Below are 14,791 nucleotides of genomic sequence, written 5' to 3'. Positions count from 1 at the left end.
AAATGCCGGAACAGAGGAAATTTCTGGTTGAATTTTCTGCTGAGCATCTGAAGTGCTGACTTCCGGTGCTGTTCCTGCATACGTGTTGTTTAGGTACTGAGTATGCAGATGGCAAAATGAGTGTTCTGTTATTACAAATGGTTTGGCCCATGGATAAAAGATGACTGAATTGTATGAAAAATTTACCTTCTCATTATCTGATGAGATGAGAAACTTTCTCAGTGCTTAGTAGTGGAATAGTGCCCAAAACCTTCATGCTCATTAGGCAAGATGACAGTTTGAAAAACCAAATTCCAAAGAAAAAGAAAAGGTTTTGTCTAGCGGTGTGGGCAGAGGAATGAGGGGAAGATACATTTTTGAAAAGGGATAAAATACCACTTTGGGATCTATTGAAAGGAAACAAGTGTGAGAAGTTATTTCAGATCAATAATTTGGCGACGATGGGGATGGGCGCGCACTGCTCAGCACGAGCCAACAATTCTGGCTAAAGAACGTTCCTCTAAGGCCTTTTTCACCTTCAGATGACTGATCAGAGATTTTCAAAAGGACACAGTTACTGAATCCCAGCTTGGGAGAACTCTTTGCTCTACAAAACTTTCAGAGCTCATTACAAGATTATAGCGTTTTTTTCCCTTCTACCGTTTCTCATAAGAAGAAAACATATCAAGCATGTCAATAGCCCAGTACTAACCATGATCAGTTTCTACTCACAGAACACTTGTAAGACCAAACGTGTGGGTTTTCCATAACAAGCAATTCTCCAGTTCTCTCTGGACACCAACTAGGTGTCCTACAATTTAATTGTGACTCTAACTACCCAGAGTTAGAACAGACCCCACTGGTCGAGGACTCAGTCACACAAGACTGCTTCCCACTTCAGATGCCAGTCACAAGTCCCAGGTTGTCACCTGTACTTCCACCAATGGGCTACAAATCAGGGGTTCCCACGACCCCCTCCTCAGGTTCAATAATTTGCTTTAATGGTTCACAGAACCCAGGGAAACACTTTACTTACTATAACTGGTTTATCATGGAGGACACAACTCAGGAACAACCAAATGGAGGAGATGCATAGGGCAAGGTATGGGGAAGGGGCACACCACGCTCCCGGCACCTTGATGTGTTTACCAACCCGGAAGCTCTCCAAACCCCATTGTTGAGGGGTTTTATGGAGGTTCCATTACATAGGCATGATTGACAATTGACTAAATCATTGGCCATGGGTGATTAACTCAATCTCCAGCCCCTCTTCCCTCCCTGGAGTTGGGTAGGGGGGCCTGAAAGTTTCAACACTCTAATCACATGGTTGGTTCCTCTGCCAACAAGCCGCTATCCTGAAGCTATCAGGGGACCAGCAAGAGTTACCTCCTTAGCATAAACTCAGGTAGGTTTGAAGGGGGCTTATTATGAATAACAAAAGATGCTCCTTTCACTCAGAAAATTCCAAGCATTTTAGAAGCTCGTGTCAGGAATGTGAGAACAAAGACCAAATATATATTTCTTATTATTTCGTAATATCATACCCAGAATCCTGCCTTTATAATTGGCTAAGCCATTTAGATTCCCTCTTGCCCCTGCCGAAAATCTAAAGTTTCTTACTTATAAAAGTTTTCTACTCAAGTCCGAAGCTTATATGGGAATTCACCTCAGTACTGAGTGGAGACTTAAAATTTTTCCATGGGATCTAATAGTTTCCCAGAAATTTTTATCAAAGCAAAGGGTAGTGTCACCATTACATGATTCTCCAGTCCTAGGTCAATCATAAATGGTTATTTATGCTATCAGAGAGAGTCACACACCATATTAACCTCGGGACCCTAATCTTATCTAGCCAGTTGTAATCAGACTTGGAAACAAAAGTATCAACACTTGATGTCAATTTGAGAGGATTGACTATTTTCCTAAATGGTTTTCTCAGACATTAAAGGTACCCAAAGAAGGGCTAGTTATTAAACTACCCAACCCTGGCTCCTTTTAATGATGATGAAACAGTTATTCCAATGCAACAGAAACTCCACAGTAATATTGGTTTGTAATAAGGTAATTTGACCACATTCAGGTGGCAATCTCTAGGAAAAAATGCCAATAAGAAATCAATCTTCCCCATTCTTATTTACTGTGGCTGAATTACTGGTATAACTATTGCAAATCCTAGCTTTACAACCTCCTTTCATTGAGTCTGCTAATAGATATACTATATATAGCTTTTAGAGGGCCAAATTGGTTCGGGACACATGTGGGATATATCATTAAGGAGAAACAATATATGTACACACACTTTCAGACATTCTGTTACCACACACAAACACAGGTTCGTTTATCCGCCACAAAGTAGGGCCAATAACTGAAACGTCAGGCTTGTAGCAAGGAAAGAGGTTTACTATCAAAAGGCAGCCAGACAAGGGGATGGGAGTTAGAACTCAGATCCACCTCCTTGAAGGGAAAAAGGTAGGGGTTTTAATCTGGGGTTTTAGGGAGGGGAGGGAGAGCATGTGCTGGGGTTTTAGGGAGGGGAGAGGGAGCATGCGGCCTTGCTGGTTGGCGCCTTCCCACCAGCATGCGTCTGGCCTTGAAGACTGAATTTCTTTTTCCTTGACTCTCTGGACTTTTCTGGTTAGTTTTTATCTTCGGCCTGCGTTTGGCCTTGCGAGGCTAAATCTTGACATCTGGACCTTGACTTCCTGGAAAGACAGCTCACTCATATACTAAGGAGGGACAGAAAGGCCTGGTTAGTTTTGAACAGTTGATACTGTTGAATATGCACAGCTGTAGTGAACACAGCTTATCTTAACGTTTTTGCTCCACGGAAGATTGTGTAACTCCTTAGTTCTCCCTTCAATCCTAGGCAGGTCTCATCAGGCAGCAAGATGAACGTTTGGAGAAATAAGTTCTTCTATGTGTCTGGAAGCCCAGACGCACTTGTGTTAACCCTAATCAGGATGGCCGGTCCACACAAATTTCCCCCGATGACCACTGGAAGGCTGAAAAAGAAAATCAAGGCTGAAACCTCACACCCAAGAAGAATGATTGTGATAAAAACCAGGCTTCCTGTGAACAAATGATGTTAAAAACCTCAGTGAGGTTAAGTCAAATCTCCGCTCCTCCTCCCACCTCCTCCTATCTTCTGAGAGGAGCCTTTCTCGAATTTAGTTTCTTTATCTGTAAAACAGGGCTCATAACGGTGCCACCTTCCTCGGGTTCTTGGGAAGATTGAATAACTTAAGTAAAGCCTAGAGCACGTAATAAATGTGTTGGGTGTTCCATTTTGTCTGTATCATCGCCTCAGTCTGGATACTGTGGATGATCTAGGAGCCTTCAGCATTGTCAGGAGTTTGTGTATAGGAAACTGGAGATTTTTATCCCACAGGACTGAACAGTATTAGATTAATTTAATCTTTCTGATGACCAAATGACAAAAATGTTGGAGACAGCTCGTTCTAGACATAATTTAATCAACGATAAATATTTTGCTTTCTTTAAATAATAGAGACCAACACTGTCCCAGAGCTCTTTTTGAGGCTAGGAATAGAGTAACAAGGATCTGAACTGTTGTGCTGCAAGGAGCAGTAATATTAAGTGAGGGGCTGGAAACACACCCCCTCCATCTAGGGACCGGGCCTCTGTGCCGAATGAGAGGCCCAGCACTACAGCAGGAAAGCCCCCATCCTAGAAGGCAAGTCAAAGATGCTACAATCAGCCTGGCCACCATCATGTCATAGTCTTCTCCCCCTGCCCCCTTAGGCTTTGGGTGTACATGTAGCTGTGTATTAGTGACAAAGGATGTGGTCTTCTGTAATACAATATTAACATCTTAGATGTATAAGATTTATAAATCTAGTAATGTAAATCTCCCAATTTTGTTCTTATTACTCAAGATTGCCTTTCACAATTCTAGGTCCTTTGCATTTTCATATAGATTTTAGAATCAGCTTGTTAACTTCTACCAAAAAGGAAAAAAAAAGTTTGCTGAGATTTTGATTGGGATTGCATTGAAACAATAGATCCATTTGGATAGTACCGACATCTTAACATTATTGAATATTCTAATCCCTGGGCATGATTTCTCTCTTCATTTAATTTCTTTCTGGGTTGCAGCTTTAGTGCATTTTGATTCACTGCAATTGCAAAGGTCCTGCTTAGGGATTTAAGCCCCTCCCTGCAGCCAGGCTCAGGGATCTGAGACCGTGAGAGGACAGGGTCTGTCTCTGCTTTTTAGTCCAGCCGACAACTTTCCCCAAGGCCACTGAGTCAACCCCAGTCTAAGGTGGGGAGACCTGGCCCTGCATTTGAGGCTGTTCCAGATTCTCATCCACCACGCTGGCTCACACGTGGCGGTTACAAGTTGGGCTGGTTTCTCCGTGTCCCAGAAGTTCCTTTGCCTATGCCTGTGGACAGCTCGCTTCCTAACTGCCAGTCCCCAAACTTGAAAATGCCGCCAGGCGTGAAAGTGCCCTCTGGTCTCTGCTTGTTTAGGAGAGGCTAGTCCATCTCCAGAATTTAATTTTTTTGGCCTTCTTTGCATGCACAACTCTGGTGGCTTTAAGGAAAAATACGATATTTTAAAATATTGCTTTTTCCTAGTTTACGGTAAGAGCAATGATCTTTTGCAAACTTCTACATCCTACCTGGAAATAGAATCAAGATAGGCATTTTTAAAAGCTGAAAATAGACAATCCTTTTTTTTTTTTTTTTGTTGGTCATGAGTCAACCTTTTAGGAGAAAGAGGAATCTATGCTTCAATACTTCTGCCAACATGAAACACAAAAACCTGCGTTTTACGTTGTGTCATAATGTCAAGCACTGCATTTAATCAACTAAATTTTAATTTTTTTTCTTAAGGATACCAAATCTAGTGGCAGGTAAACTCGAATTTCTTTTTCTTTTGACAATACACGTTTCAGATTTTGAATATTTGAACCTACTATCAAAATAATGGCAAATGACATCATAAAATCAGTAGAACATTCATCTAAAATTCCTCAGAAAAATGATCCACAACAGGCCTCTGATAGAACATTTTTCATGGATGCTTCGAATCAGAGCTTGGCTACCATTCCATCAGAGATCTTAGAATTACAAGAATTAGAAGAAGTGCATCTGGAAAACAACCAGATTGAAGAAATCCCCAGGGATATTCAGCGTTTAAAGAACATGAGAATCCTTTACCTGAACAAAAACAAGCTGAGGACGCTGTGCCCCGAGCTGGGGGAGCTGAGCAGCCTGGAGGGCCTGGACCTGAGCGACAACCCTCTGCTGCCGTCCTCCCTTCCCGTCCTCAGCGGCATCCGCACGCTGCGCGAGCTTCGCCTCTACCACACCGACCTGGAGGAGATCCCCGTCGTCATCTTTAAACTCCTTCACCATCTCGAGCTGCTGGGACTGGCCGGAAACCACCTGAAATCTCTGCCCAAAGAAATAGTGAACGAGACCAAACTCAGGGAGATCTACCTGAAGCAAAACAAATTTGAAGTGTTCCCTCCTGAGCTGTGTCTTCTCTACAACCTGGAGATCATTGACCTGGATGAGAACAAACTAAGTGTCATCCCAGAAGAGATCAGGAACCTGGAGAGGCTGCAAAAGTTCTTTGTGGCTTATAACAGCTTGCCCTGCCTACCCGAGTCGCTGTGCCAGTGCAGACAACTGTCAGTGCTGGATTTATCCCACAACCGCCTCCACACCATCCCGCGCGCCCTCGCCCAGCTCCCGGGGATGACGGAGGTGGCGCTGAGCGGGAACCACCTGGAGAAGGTGCCGCGCCTCCTCTGCAAGTGGACCTCGCTGCTGCTGCTCTACCTGCGCTGCACCGGCCTGCGCTCGCTGCCGCGCTCCTTCCGGAGGCTGGTGCACCTGCGCTTCCTGGATCTCAGCCAGAACCACCTAGTACACTGTCCGTTGCCGATCTGTGCGCTGAAGGACCTGGAGATCTTGGCACTGGATGATAATAAAATATGGCAGGTACTGACTCCCCTCCTGGCTACGTCACTATGCTCTCACGGGCTTTTTCTGCCCTAAGTTGATGTGGTTCTCTGTCTAAACATTAGCAAATTCCAACTGACTTTATGGGCAAAAGTCCAGGTTTAACAAATATATCCAAAAGATGATCATTTAAATTACTTTTTTCTCCCTAAATAACAACAGGAATCATAAATAGTAGCTAATGTTTATTTGCATTGTGTATGTGCCAGTCACAAGGCTGTGTTTTACATGAATTATCTCCTTTAATCCTCACAATGACTTTCTGATGTGGGTGATACGATCCTCGATAACAGATGAGGAAAATGAGGCACAGCGAGCTTCCCTAACTTGTCAAGGCCACACCCGTACCTGACAGGGTCAAGTTCCAACCCAGAGCTGCGGGGCTCCAGGGTCTATATTCCTAACAAAGACCACCTCCTAGCAGGGTTTGCTTAACAGCGCCCTTTTCTGACACATACAGCCTTAGGCCTTAATGTTCCGCTCATGGGAGAAATGCAACAGATTTGTCTCTAGACAAACAGAACAGAGTTGTCTCAGGGAAACTCTCCCACATGTGTGCAGGGTAGCGGGTTCAAAAATGTTCATCATGACCTTGTTGATAATCATGAAATATGGGAGACAATCTAAATGTCAGGTGGTAGAGGAATGCGCAAATAAATTTTGTGCATATTTGTGAAATGGAATACTATACAATAATTTAAGTGAATTGGAGCTATCTGTGCCAACGTGGATGGATCTCAAAATCATGGTGTTTATTAAAAAGCAAACCACCAAATTGCAGAACCTTATACCACTTATAAATTTTTAATCACACAAAACTACCTATACGCATACACACAACACATTTTATGGATATTCATATATGTCATAAAAATATAAAAATATGTACTGGAAAAAAACTCACTAAATTCTGAATCGTGCCTGCCTGTAGTGGGCCTTCTTTTGACCTATTCACCAATTATTTATCTATTCCACCCGTCCCTTCCACCCAGCCTAAGGCACCTGTGAGGAAGGGTTTCCCAGTTAGGAATAAAGCCAGATGAAGGAACGGTGGTTCAGAGGGAGGTAAGAAGCTGTTGAGATATATGGCTGGGCTTTCTCTTCTACAAGAAAATAGATATCTCTAACACAGTCAATAAGGTGATTATGACATTATTTTAAAAATGAGATTTTTTTCATGTGGTTTAAGAGAGCCAGAAAGAGAGCAATAGGTGGACACAATAGTGATGCAGATTTTGGCTTGACAAAGGAAGGAAATAACATGATTAGAGGTCTTCCTCCAGAGTAAGGAGCTTTTCATTCCAGGAGGCGATGTTTAAATTTGGCCTGGATGGCTAGCTATGGAACGTATTCAACCACCATATTACAGCGTTAGATTAGAGGACCTTTTTAAGGCCTTCCGACTCTGCAAGCCTGGAGTCTGTGGATGATACCTGCACGGGCACTCAGCCTCGGTGTTCACTGGAGGGTACGGTGTGACAAGATATAACCATGATAGCCTTCGGTGTTTTCTTCCAACTGAGATTTCAACTGAAGTTTCACAGTTTCTGAATTAAAGCCTTTTAGGATAAGAGGTCATGTCACTAAATTGATCAGTTCCAATAACCAAATTCATTATGAATATTTTAATTGCAATATTACACTGATAACTTCAGTACTTTTTTCTTTCAATAGTGTCAAGCATTTGCTACACTACAGTTCAAAAATTTGCAATAAAGTAGGTTAGAAATTGCTCCAATTTAAAGGAGTGCATAAAAGAGAAGAGCAGAGAGGCTCAGGGAAAAAGTGGAACTCCAGGCTTTAGATCTGCAAGTATGAATACAATATATGCAAATATATATGCAAAGTTTTCATCAGTAGGAATTGCTAAAATTGCTCTACTTTTTGTTTAATAATCTGCCTCAAAACTAAAAGCCTGGGGCAAGCCCAGTGGCTCAATGGTAAGTTTGCACGTCCCACTTCAGAGGCCCAGGGTTCGCCAGTTCAGATCCTGGATGCAGACTATGCACCGCTTATCAAGCCATGCTGTGTCAGCATCCCACATATAAAATATAGGAAGATGGGCACAGATGTTAGCTCAGGGCCAATCTTCCACAGCAAGAAAAAAAAAAAGTGAAAAAAAAACTCAACTAAAAGCCCAATTTATTTTCTTGCTATTAAAAATAACCTTGACCTGAAACCTATCTTTTTGGAATACTTTTAGTTACCTCCAGACTTCAGCTCACTTTCAAAATTGAAGATGCTTGGACTAACCGGAAATCAGTTCTTTTCATTTCCGGAAGAAATCCTTTCTTTAGAGTCTTTAGAGAAATTATACATTGGGCAAGATCAGGGAACCAAGCTCACCTCCATGCCAGAATCCATCAGGAGACTACAGGTAAGCCTCCCCAAATGAGCAGGCAAAGATGTACACACCACTGATTCCTTCAGTTGGCTGACACTGAGAAAGCATGGCAGTGTCCCCCCGGGCTGCATGTGGACTCATCCATGCTGGAAGTCCAGCTGCAAGTAAGCAGTCCTCGTTACACTTAGAGGCTTCCCCTGCCTTCCTGACCAACCCCCGGGGCCAATAGTTTTTCCATGAAGTTCTCATGAAACAAATAAACACTAGGTTCCCATGCTCTCTTTTCCCTGCATAAATGAGAACCACGTCTAACAGCTTAACTCAAAAATAATTTTATTTTTTGATCATGTCCTTTAGATAGGTTTTCCCCTTTATCCCAGTGGCTAATGGCCCCCATTGAAAGAGCATGGGAACTCACAGGTGGGTCTGGTTATTATAATTTCATTTCTCGATGTAAGGATCATTGTGGTGTACTCTCATGTTATTCAGAGTCTGAAAGAGCTGCATATAGAGAACAATCATCTGCAGTACCTGCCTGTGTCCTTGGGATCAATGCCTAACTTGGAAATTCTGGATTGCCGCCACAATCTGCTTAAGCAACTTCCAGATGCCATTTGCCAAGCACAAGGTGAGGAATCTCAGTAGATCCGTAGCCTAGTAGAGTGTGAGGCCAGCATTTCCTGTGATGAAGGCTTCTTTGCCTTACTAAAGGCCAGTCTCAGTGTTTAGAGAGCTTACACCTACCCCATTACCTCCTTGCAGGGCTCACCAGCAATGTGGGAAAGGCCAGGTACCTGCTTAATACAGCTAAGAGCCTCACAAAGGCAGTAAGATTGTTTATTGGGAACTGAAAACAAAAGTAAATAGCAACTGCGAAGAAAATTAGCATTCATCTATATAGTCATTACACCACCAACAATAATTAACTGAATACCTACTATATGCAAGAATCTGGAGTTGAGGGTCTTGCAGTAAATTTGCGTTAGGTCACTAAGTCACTTGAATAAAAAAACATATTGACCCAGAGTGGTGAAATCAGGAGGGGGCACTTTCTGGAGCTACATGATTGACATGATAAATCATATATGATTCATATTTAAACACCAAAACATTTTCCACTAGGCTAAACCATTCTTTATTTGTACATCCATCAGTCCCTTCATCCACTTAACAAGTTTTTGCTGAGCTCCTACTGGGGCCAGATTAAGAAAAATTTTTTTGCCATAGCATGCTGAATTTTCGAGTTTATAGACCTGTTTTCAAACTATGACTATTCTTCTTTAATGAAAGGAGGATGAAGGAATATAAGTGGAAGCTGCTGCCTACGCACAAGACATTCAATGATTAGAAGCTAGGGGTGGGTACACGGTACTCCTATGTGATGCTCCGACCGTACATTTTGATCCTGTCCTTGGTCCCTGGGAGGAAAACGATCTCAGCACTTTTTAGTGTTTGCTCTTTTCTTGTCTCTAATACTTATTTACACTGGCTCCAACAACTCTGAGTTGTTATAAAGAGAACTTGGTTTGCCTCGTTAAATCTGATGTCTATAGTTACACGGCACAGCAGGAAGCAAACATTTCAAAGGGACTGAACTAAAGAAGGCACATTTTAATTTTGCTTGTCTTAAAGATAAATCCATTTAAAAAAAAAAAATCGTTTCAGCTTTGAAAGAATTACTGCTGGAGGACAACTTGCTCACCTGCATTCCGGAGAATTTGGATAGTCTGGCGAATCTAAAGACCCTGACACTGACGGACAATCCCATGGAAGACCCCCCAAAAGAAGTGTGCGCTGAAGGCACTGAGGCCATACGGGCCTACCTCCGGAAAAAAAGAAAGGAGAAAATTATGGCAACAAAGGTAAAATCAGTGAAAATTCTGGCTGTCACATTTGTGCTTGCTTTGGAGAGGGCTTAGCAGCGTTAAATACATTATGGGGCTGCTCTCCACACGTCTATCCTTTGGCTCCCTGTGGAGTAGACTCTTGTTTCCTTTTGTGTCCCCCAGGGCTAAGTGAATTTTTGAACATCATCCTAGCATTTTTGTCTTTTATGTCTCTTATCTCTTTGTCAGATAAGAAGCCAACAAACAGGCAAAAGAAACCAAAACCTCAAGTCCCCAAATGCTCTAAAATTCCTGGACCGTTCCCTGGAGTGAAAAGGTTATATTAACAAAGTCAGTAAGATAAGGCTGAAATATTAGAACTGAAAGCATTTCTGGAACAGTGTTCTAGAGAGCAGAGCTCTGCCCTGCCACTAACTCGAATCAAAGGGCTAAGAGACTTGGCCCTCTCCTCTTGCCCACCAGGCCCATGGAGACATCAGGAAACCCCAGACAGACCAGGAACGTCTCCACTTCAGCCAGTATTCAATATTCTTTATTCAGTTGGCCCAAGCCAGTGGTACTGGCTGCATTTGTCCTCTGACTAGTGTCCCTACTTCCACATCTACTCCCCCTACAATAGCACCTTCCACTCAGCAGTCAGACTGACGCTATTAAAACATGGCTCAGATCTTGCCCCTCCTCTGCTGAAATCAACGCTTCTCCATTTTACCTGGAGTAAGTTAGTCTTTGGTCTGCAAGACCGCCTATCAATGGCCCTCAACCATGTCAGACCTCACACTTCCCTTTTGTGATAAATATTATGTGAACCTCCTTTACTCTTCTGAAATTAAACTCATAGATAATATAACCTACCAAATTCGCATACTTTTAATAAATTAATGTCTTAGCTGCAACATAAAGGAAAAAGAAGAGTAATTTATAATCAAACATTTATTTTAAGATGGATATACTCAAGAATGACTACACTGCAAGAACGGAAATAATACTTTTTGGAGATTTCCTAAAAGCATTTTGAAAAATCATGTAGTCTCTTTGCACATTTTACACTTTTTTGCCACTAAATTTAAATCATTGCAAAGGATTTACTTTCTAGTGAATTTAAATATTGATATTTTAAAATAGAGCTATTAGTTCAATATTTTAAATGTATCCAATGGAATCTAAATACATATTATGATTTGATATGTCGGTCAACATCAGTTTACAAAATACTTGAACAAGCAGAAATTTTGTCACTTCTTTTTCTTCTAGAACATGTATTTCCATTCGGCTCTCCCCTCAGAATTGACCTTAATGTTTTATTTACATATATAATTTTTAAGTCACATCACCTTTCATACTTTCAGGCAACAAAAATATTTATACAAATTAAATTCTAAAATTAAAAAACTTTTTCTGTGACTATAGGGTTTTTGATACTCTGGGTTGAGCCATGTTACAGTCATTAGTAGTATAAAATTGACCAAAACAATATAAAATCTATTACAAATTTTGGAATTTAATTATTTGACCTATAGGATTTGGGGGAAATACAGAAACAAATGAGAGAGACTTTCTTCCCACAGTTTGTGTGTCCTTGCATAAATATTACTTATTGCTGGAACGAGACAGGGTTTGGCATCGGTTCTACTCCTATTTTTCCTTTTACAGATGAAGCACTAAGAAACCTTGTTCCCATAGAAAAGTTAACAAGAATGGAAGAAGCTTTTTTCCCCTTTTTTATCGATATTATTTTGTTCTAAATGACAATGCCTCCCACATCTCTGAACTTCTTCTAGATTTGTATCCCAAAAAATCAGACAATAGGCTCTAAGCTGGCAAACCAACTGGTCTTCCTTCCATTTTCTTGGAAGCCAAGAGTTGGAAACCACCCATCTTGCAGAAGGATTGGTTACCCAGTCCTTAGGGCCAACATCAATACTGCTATTTTGAATTGCCCCTTTTTTTGGTGTCCCAGAGCTTTGTGGAGTCTAGGGCAACACACTCTAGTCTGATGCAGGTGGGTGAGAGGTGTGCCGGGGGGCAGGTGGGAAGGGGTGGGTGGGAGTGGAGGATCAGCATCTGTGTTCCTAGGTAAGTACATTTCAGAACTGGGGTACACGTGGAAGCTGAAGCTCTGGAAACAGATTGCCTCCAGACTATCCAACACTGCACAACCCTCGGAAAATCTTTGCTGACCAGGGTGCATGTCACACGGTTGAAGACTTTAAACCTTAAGACAACAAAAAGCCCTGAACATTTCCAGAATGCTCTAGAGGACAATACTGTCCCCCTGGAAAATCACCACCCTAACTGATCTGCTGCTCTCACTCCCCATCTCGTCTTTCCCATCTTCACTTTCCTTCAGTCACAAATGCAATCCTTGGTGTTTTTCCCGGGCCCAAGCATACTCCTGCCTCAGAGCGAACACTGGCTCCTCCGTCTCCCAGAGACGCTTCCCCCAGATATGGACAAGCCTCCAGCCCTCACTTAGTTCAGTCTCCGCTCAGTATCCTCATGCCTGCCCTTGATCCACCTTATAAAACAGCATACCCCTACCCACCTCATTCATTCATTCATCCCACAAATATTTGTTGAGCTTCTACTGTGTGCCAGGCACTGTTCTAGGCACTGGAGAGACATCAGGGAACAAAGCAGACACATATTTCTATTCTCATGTTGCTTAACATCTAGTGGGAAAGGAATGAAAACATGAAATGTAAAACATAAAATTACATCCTGTGTTAGAAAGTGATAAGTGGTATTGGGAAAAAGTTTAAGCTAAGAGGAACTGAGTTTCCCAGAAGTAGTGTGTGGGTGTGTGTGTTGTGGGTGTTTCAGTTTAAATGCGGTGGTCAGGGTAGGCCTCATTGGAAAGGTGACTGCCTTCATCAGCTCAGGCTGCCACAACAAGATCCCATAGACTGTGGTTTAAACAACAGAAATGTATCTTCTCACAGTTCTGAGGCTAGAATCTGGGATCAGGGTGCCAGCAGGGTCAGTTTCTGGTGGGAGCTCTCTTCCTGCCTTGCAGACTGCTGCCTTCTCCCTGTGCCCTCACATGACAGGAGAAGGAGAGCAAGCTCTCTGGTGTCTCTTCTTATAAGGGCACCAATCCCGTCACGAGGGCCCTACCCTCATGACCTCATCTAACCCTAATTACCTACCAAGGCCCTGTTTCCAAATGCCATCATGCTGGGGGTTAGGGCTTTCAACACAGGAATTTGAGTTAGGAGGACAGGACACAATTCAGTCCATGGCAATGACAATTGAATAAATACTTTAAGAAGTGGAGGGGCGAGCCATCTGAAGACTGGGAAGAGTGTTCCAGGCCAAGGGAGCAGTGAATGCTGTCCCTGAGCTGTGCCTGTTGGTCTGAGCAGTGAGGAGGCCCACGTGGCTGGAGCAGAGGGAGCGAAGGGGAGACAGGAGGGAGGGGGCAGATCAGACAGGGCCTTGTAAGCCACTGTAAGAACTTGAGCCTTTATTCTGGGAGGAATGGTGAACAACTGGAATTCAGAATCTACTCCTGGAGGAGGGCTGTTCCTGAGTAGGTGGGAGGCAGCAAGATGCTGGGGGATTAGGAGCTAGCTGTAGGTAGGAGCACAGACAGTCCGGGAACTCGAGGGAAGGCTGAGTATAAGCACTCCCGATTCTCCTTACTGTGCACTGTCATCTCCATGTCACTTATCACATCTGTCAAAGTATACATTGCCATGTTCATTGTTCATTGTCTCTTCCCCTCACTGGAACTGAGCTCCACAAAGTCAGTGACATTTGTATTTAGCTGCTGTTGCCCAAAGATCTAGAACAGCGCCTGGCACATAAAAAGCACCAGATACTTTTTTCAAAATTTGCCTGGATGACTGACCAGTTGAGAAAGAGAGAACATATGGTTTAGATTTCTAATCACATTCCATTCTCCACATCTTTAAAACCATGTACCAGAACAAAGAGTTGTAACCCTCCCCAGTCCATAGCGATACTAGCTGATGCTGTCTGCATTTATCTTGTTTTCAGATTCAGGCATGGTGGCGTGGAACGATGGTACGGAAAGGACTTGGGGTATTTGAAGAACTGGTAAAATTGCAAAAGAAAGGAAAGAATTCTCCAAAAGATAAGAAAGGAAAGAAGGACGTAAAAGGAAAACCTGTAAAGGGAAATAAAAAGTAATTCTATAGATTACTGAATTGAGGTAATGAACTCTGATGGATTAAGAAGGCAAAATATCTAAGAATTGGATGCCTACCACACTCAAATTATTCACAGAATTACGGTTATGTATAAAAATAAACATTCTTACTTTTACTGAAATATTTATGGATAAAATGATATGATGCCTGGGATTTGCTCCAGAATCATCAAGGAGAGGTGGGCGCGGGGGATCCAAATGAAACGAGATCAGCCATAAGCTGATAATAAGAGAAGCATACAATAGGTACAGGGAGGTTCATTATACTATCTTGTCTACTTTAAAAACTTTTAATTTTGAAATAATTGTAGATTCACAGGAAGTTCCAAAGAAATGTACAGGGAGGTCCATGCACCCTTCCCCCTCCCTCAGTGTTGACATCTTGCAGAACTATAGTACAACAACAAAACCAGAAAATATACATCAGTACCCTCCACAGATATACAGGCACTC

The 14,791-nt window shown here is 42.4% G+C and overlaps 1 protein-coding gene across 1 annotated transcript; it reads left to right on the top strand.

The window, feature by feature from the left end:
- The first annotated feature begins 4,932 nt into the window (after window positions 1–4,932).
- Window positions 4,933–14,319, top strand: LRRIQ4 (leucine rich repeats and IQ motif containing 4). The gene is made up of 5 exons (XM_014846479.3): window positions 4,933–5,955; window positions 8,180–8,353; window positions 8,810–8,948; window positions 9,986–10,182; window positions 14,167–14,319. The coding sequence occupies exons 1-5, from the start codon at window positions 4,933–4,935 to the stop codon at window positions 14,317–14,319; spliced, it is 1,686 nt and encodes a 561-aa protein (XP_014701965.3).
- Window positions 14,320–14,791: the final 472 nt, after the last annotated feature.

The sequence above is a fragment of the Equus asinus genome, chromosome 5 (assembly GCF_041296235.1).
Source record: "Equus asinus isolate D_3611 breed Donkey chromosome 5, EquAss-T2T_v2, whole genome shotgun sequence".
Taxonomy (NCBI): Eukaryota; Metazoa; Chordata; class Mammalia; order Perissodactyla; family Equidae; genus Equus; species Equus asinus.
This window is presented reverse-complemented; position numbering and strand designations above follow the sequence as displayed.

Excerpts from the sequence above, each read along its gene's own strand:
- LRRIQ4 (XM_014846479.3), top strand. The coding sequence starts at position 4,933 with ATGGCAAATGACATCATAAAATCAGTAGAACATTCATCTAAAATTCCT. Across the intron at positions 8,354-8,809 it reads AATCCATCAGGAGACTACAG|AGTCTGAAAGAGCTGCATAT; the intron begins GTAAGCCTCCCC and ends CATGTTATTCAG. Across the intron at positions 8,949-9,985 it reads TGCCATTTGCCAAGCACAAG|CTTTGAAAGAATTACTGCTG; the intron begins GTGAGGAATCTC and ends AAATCGTTTCAG.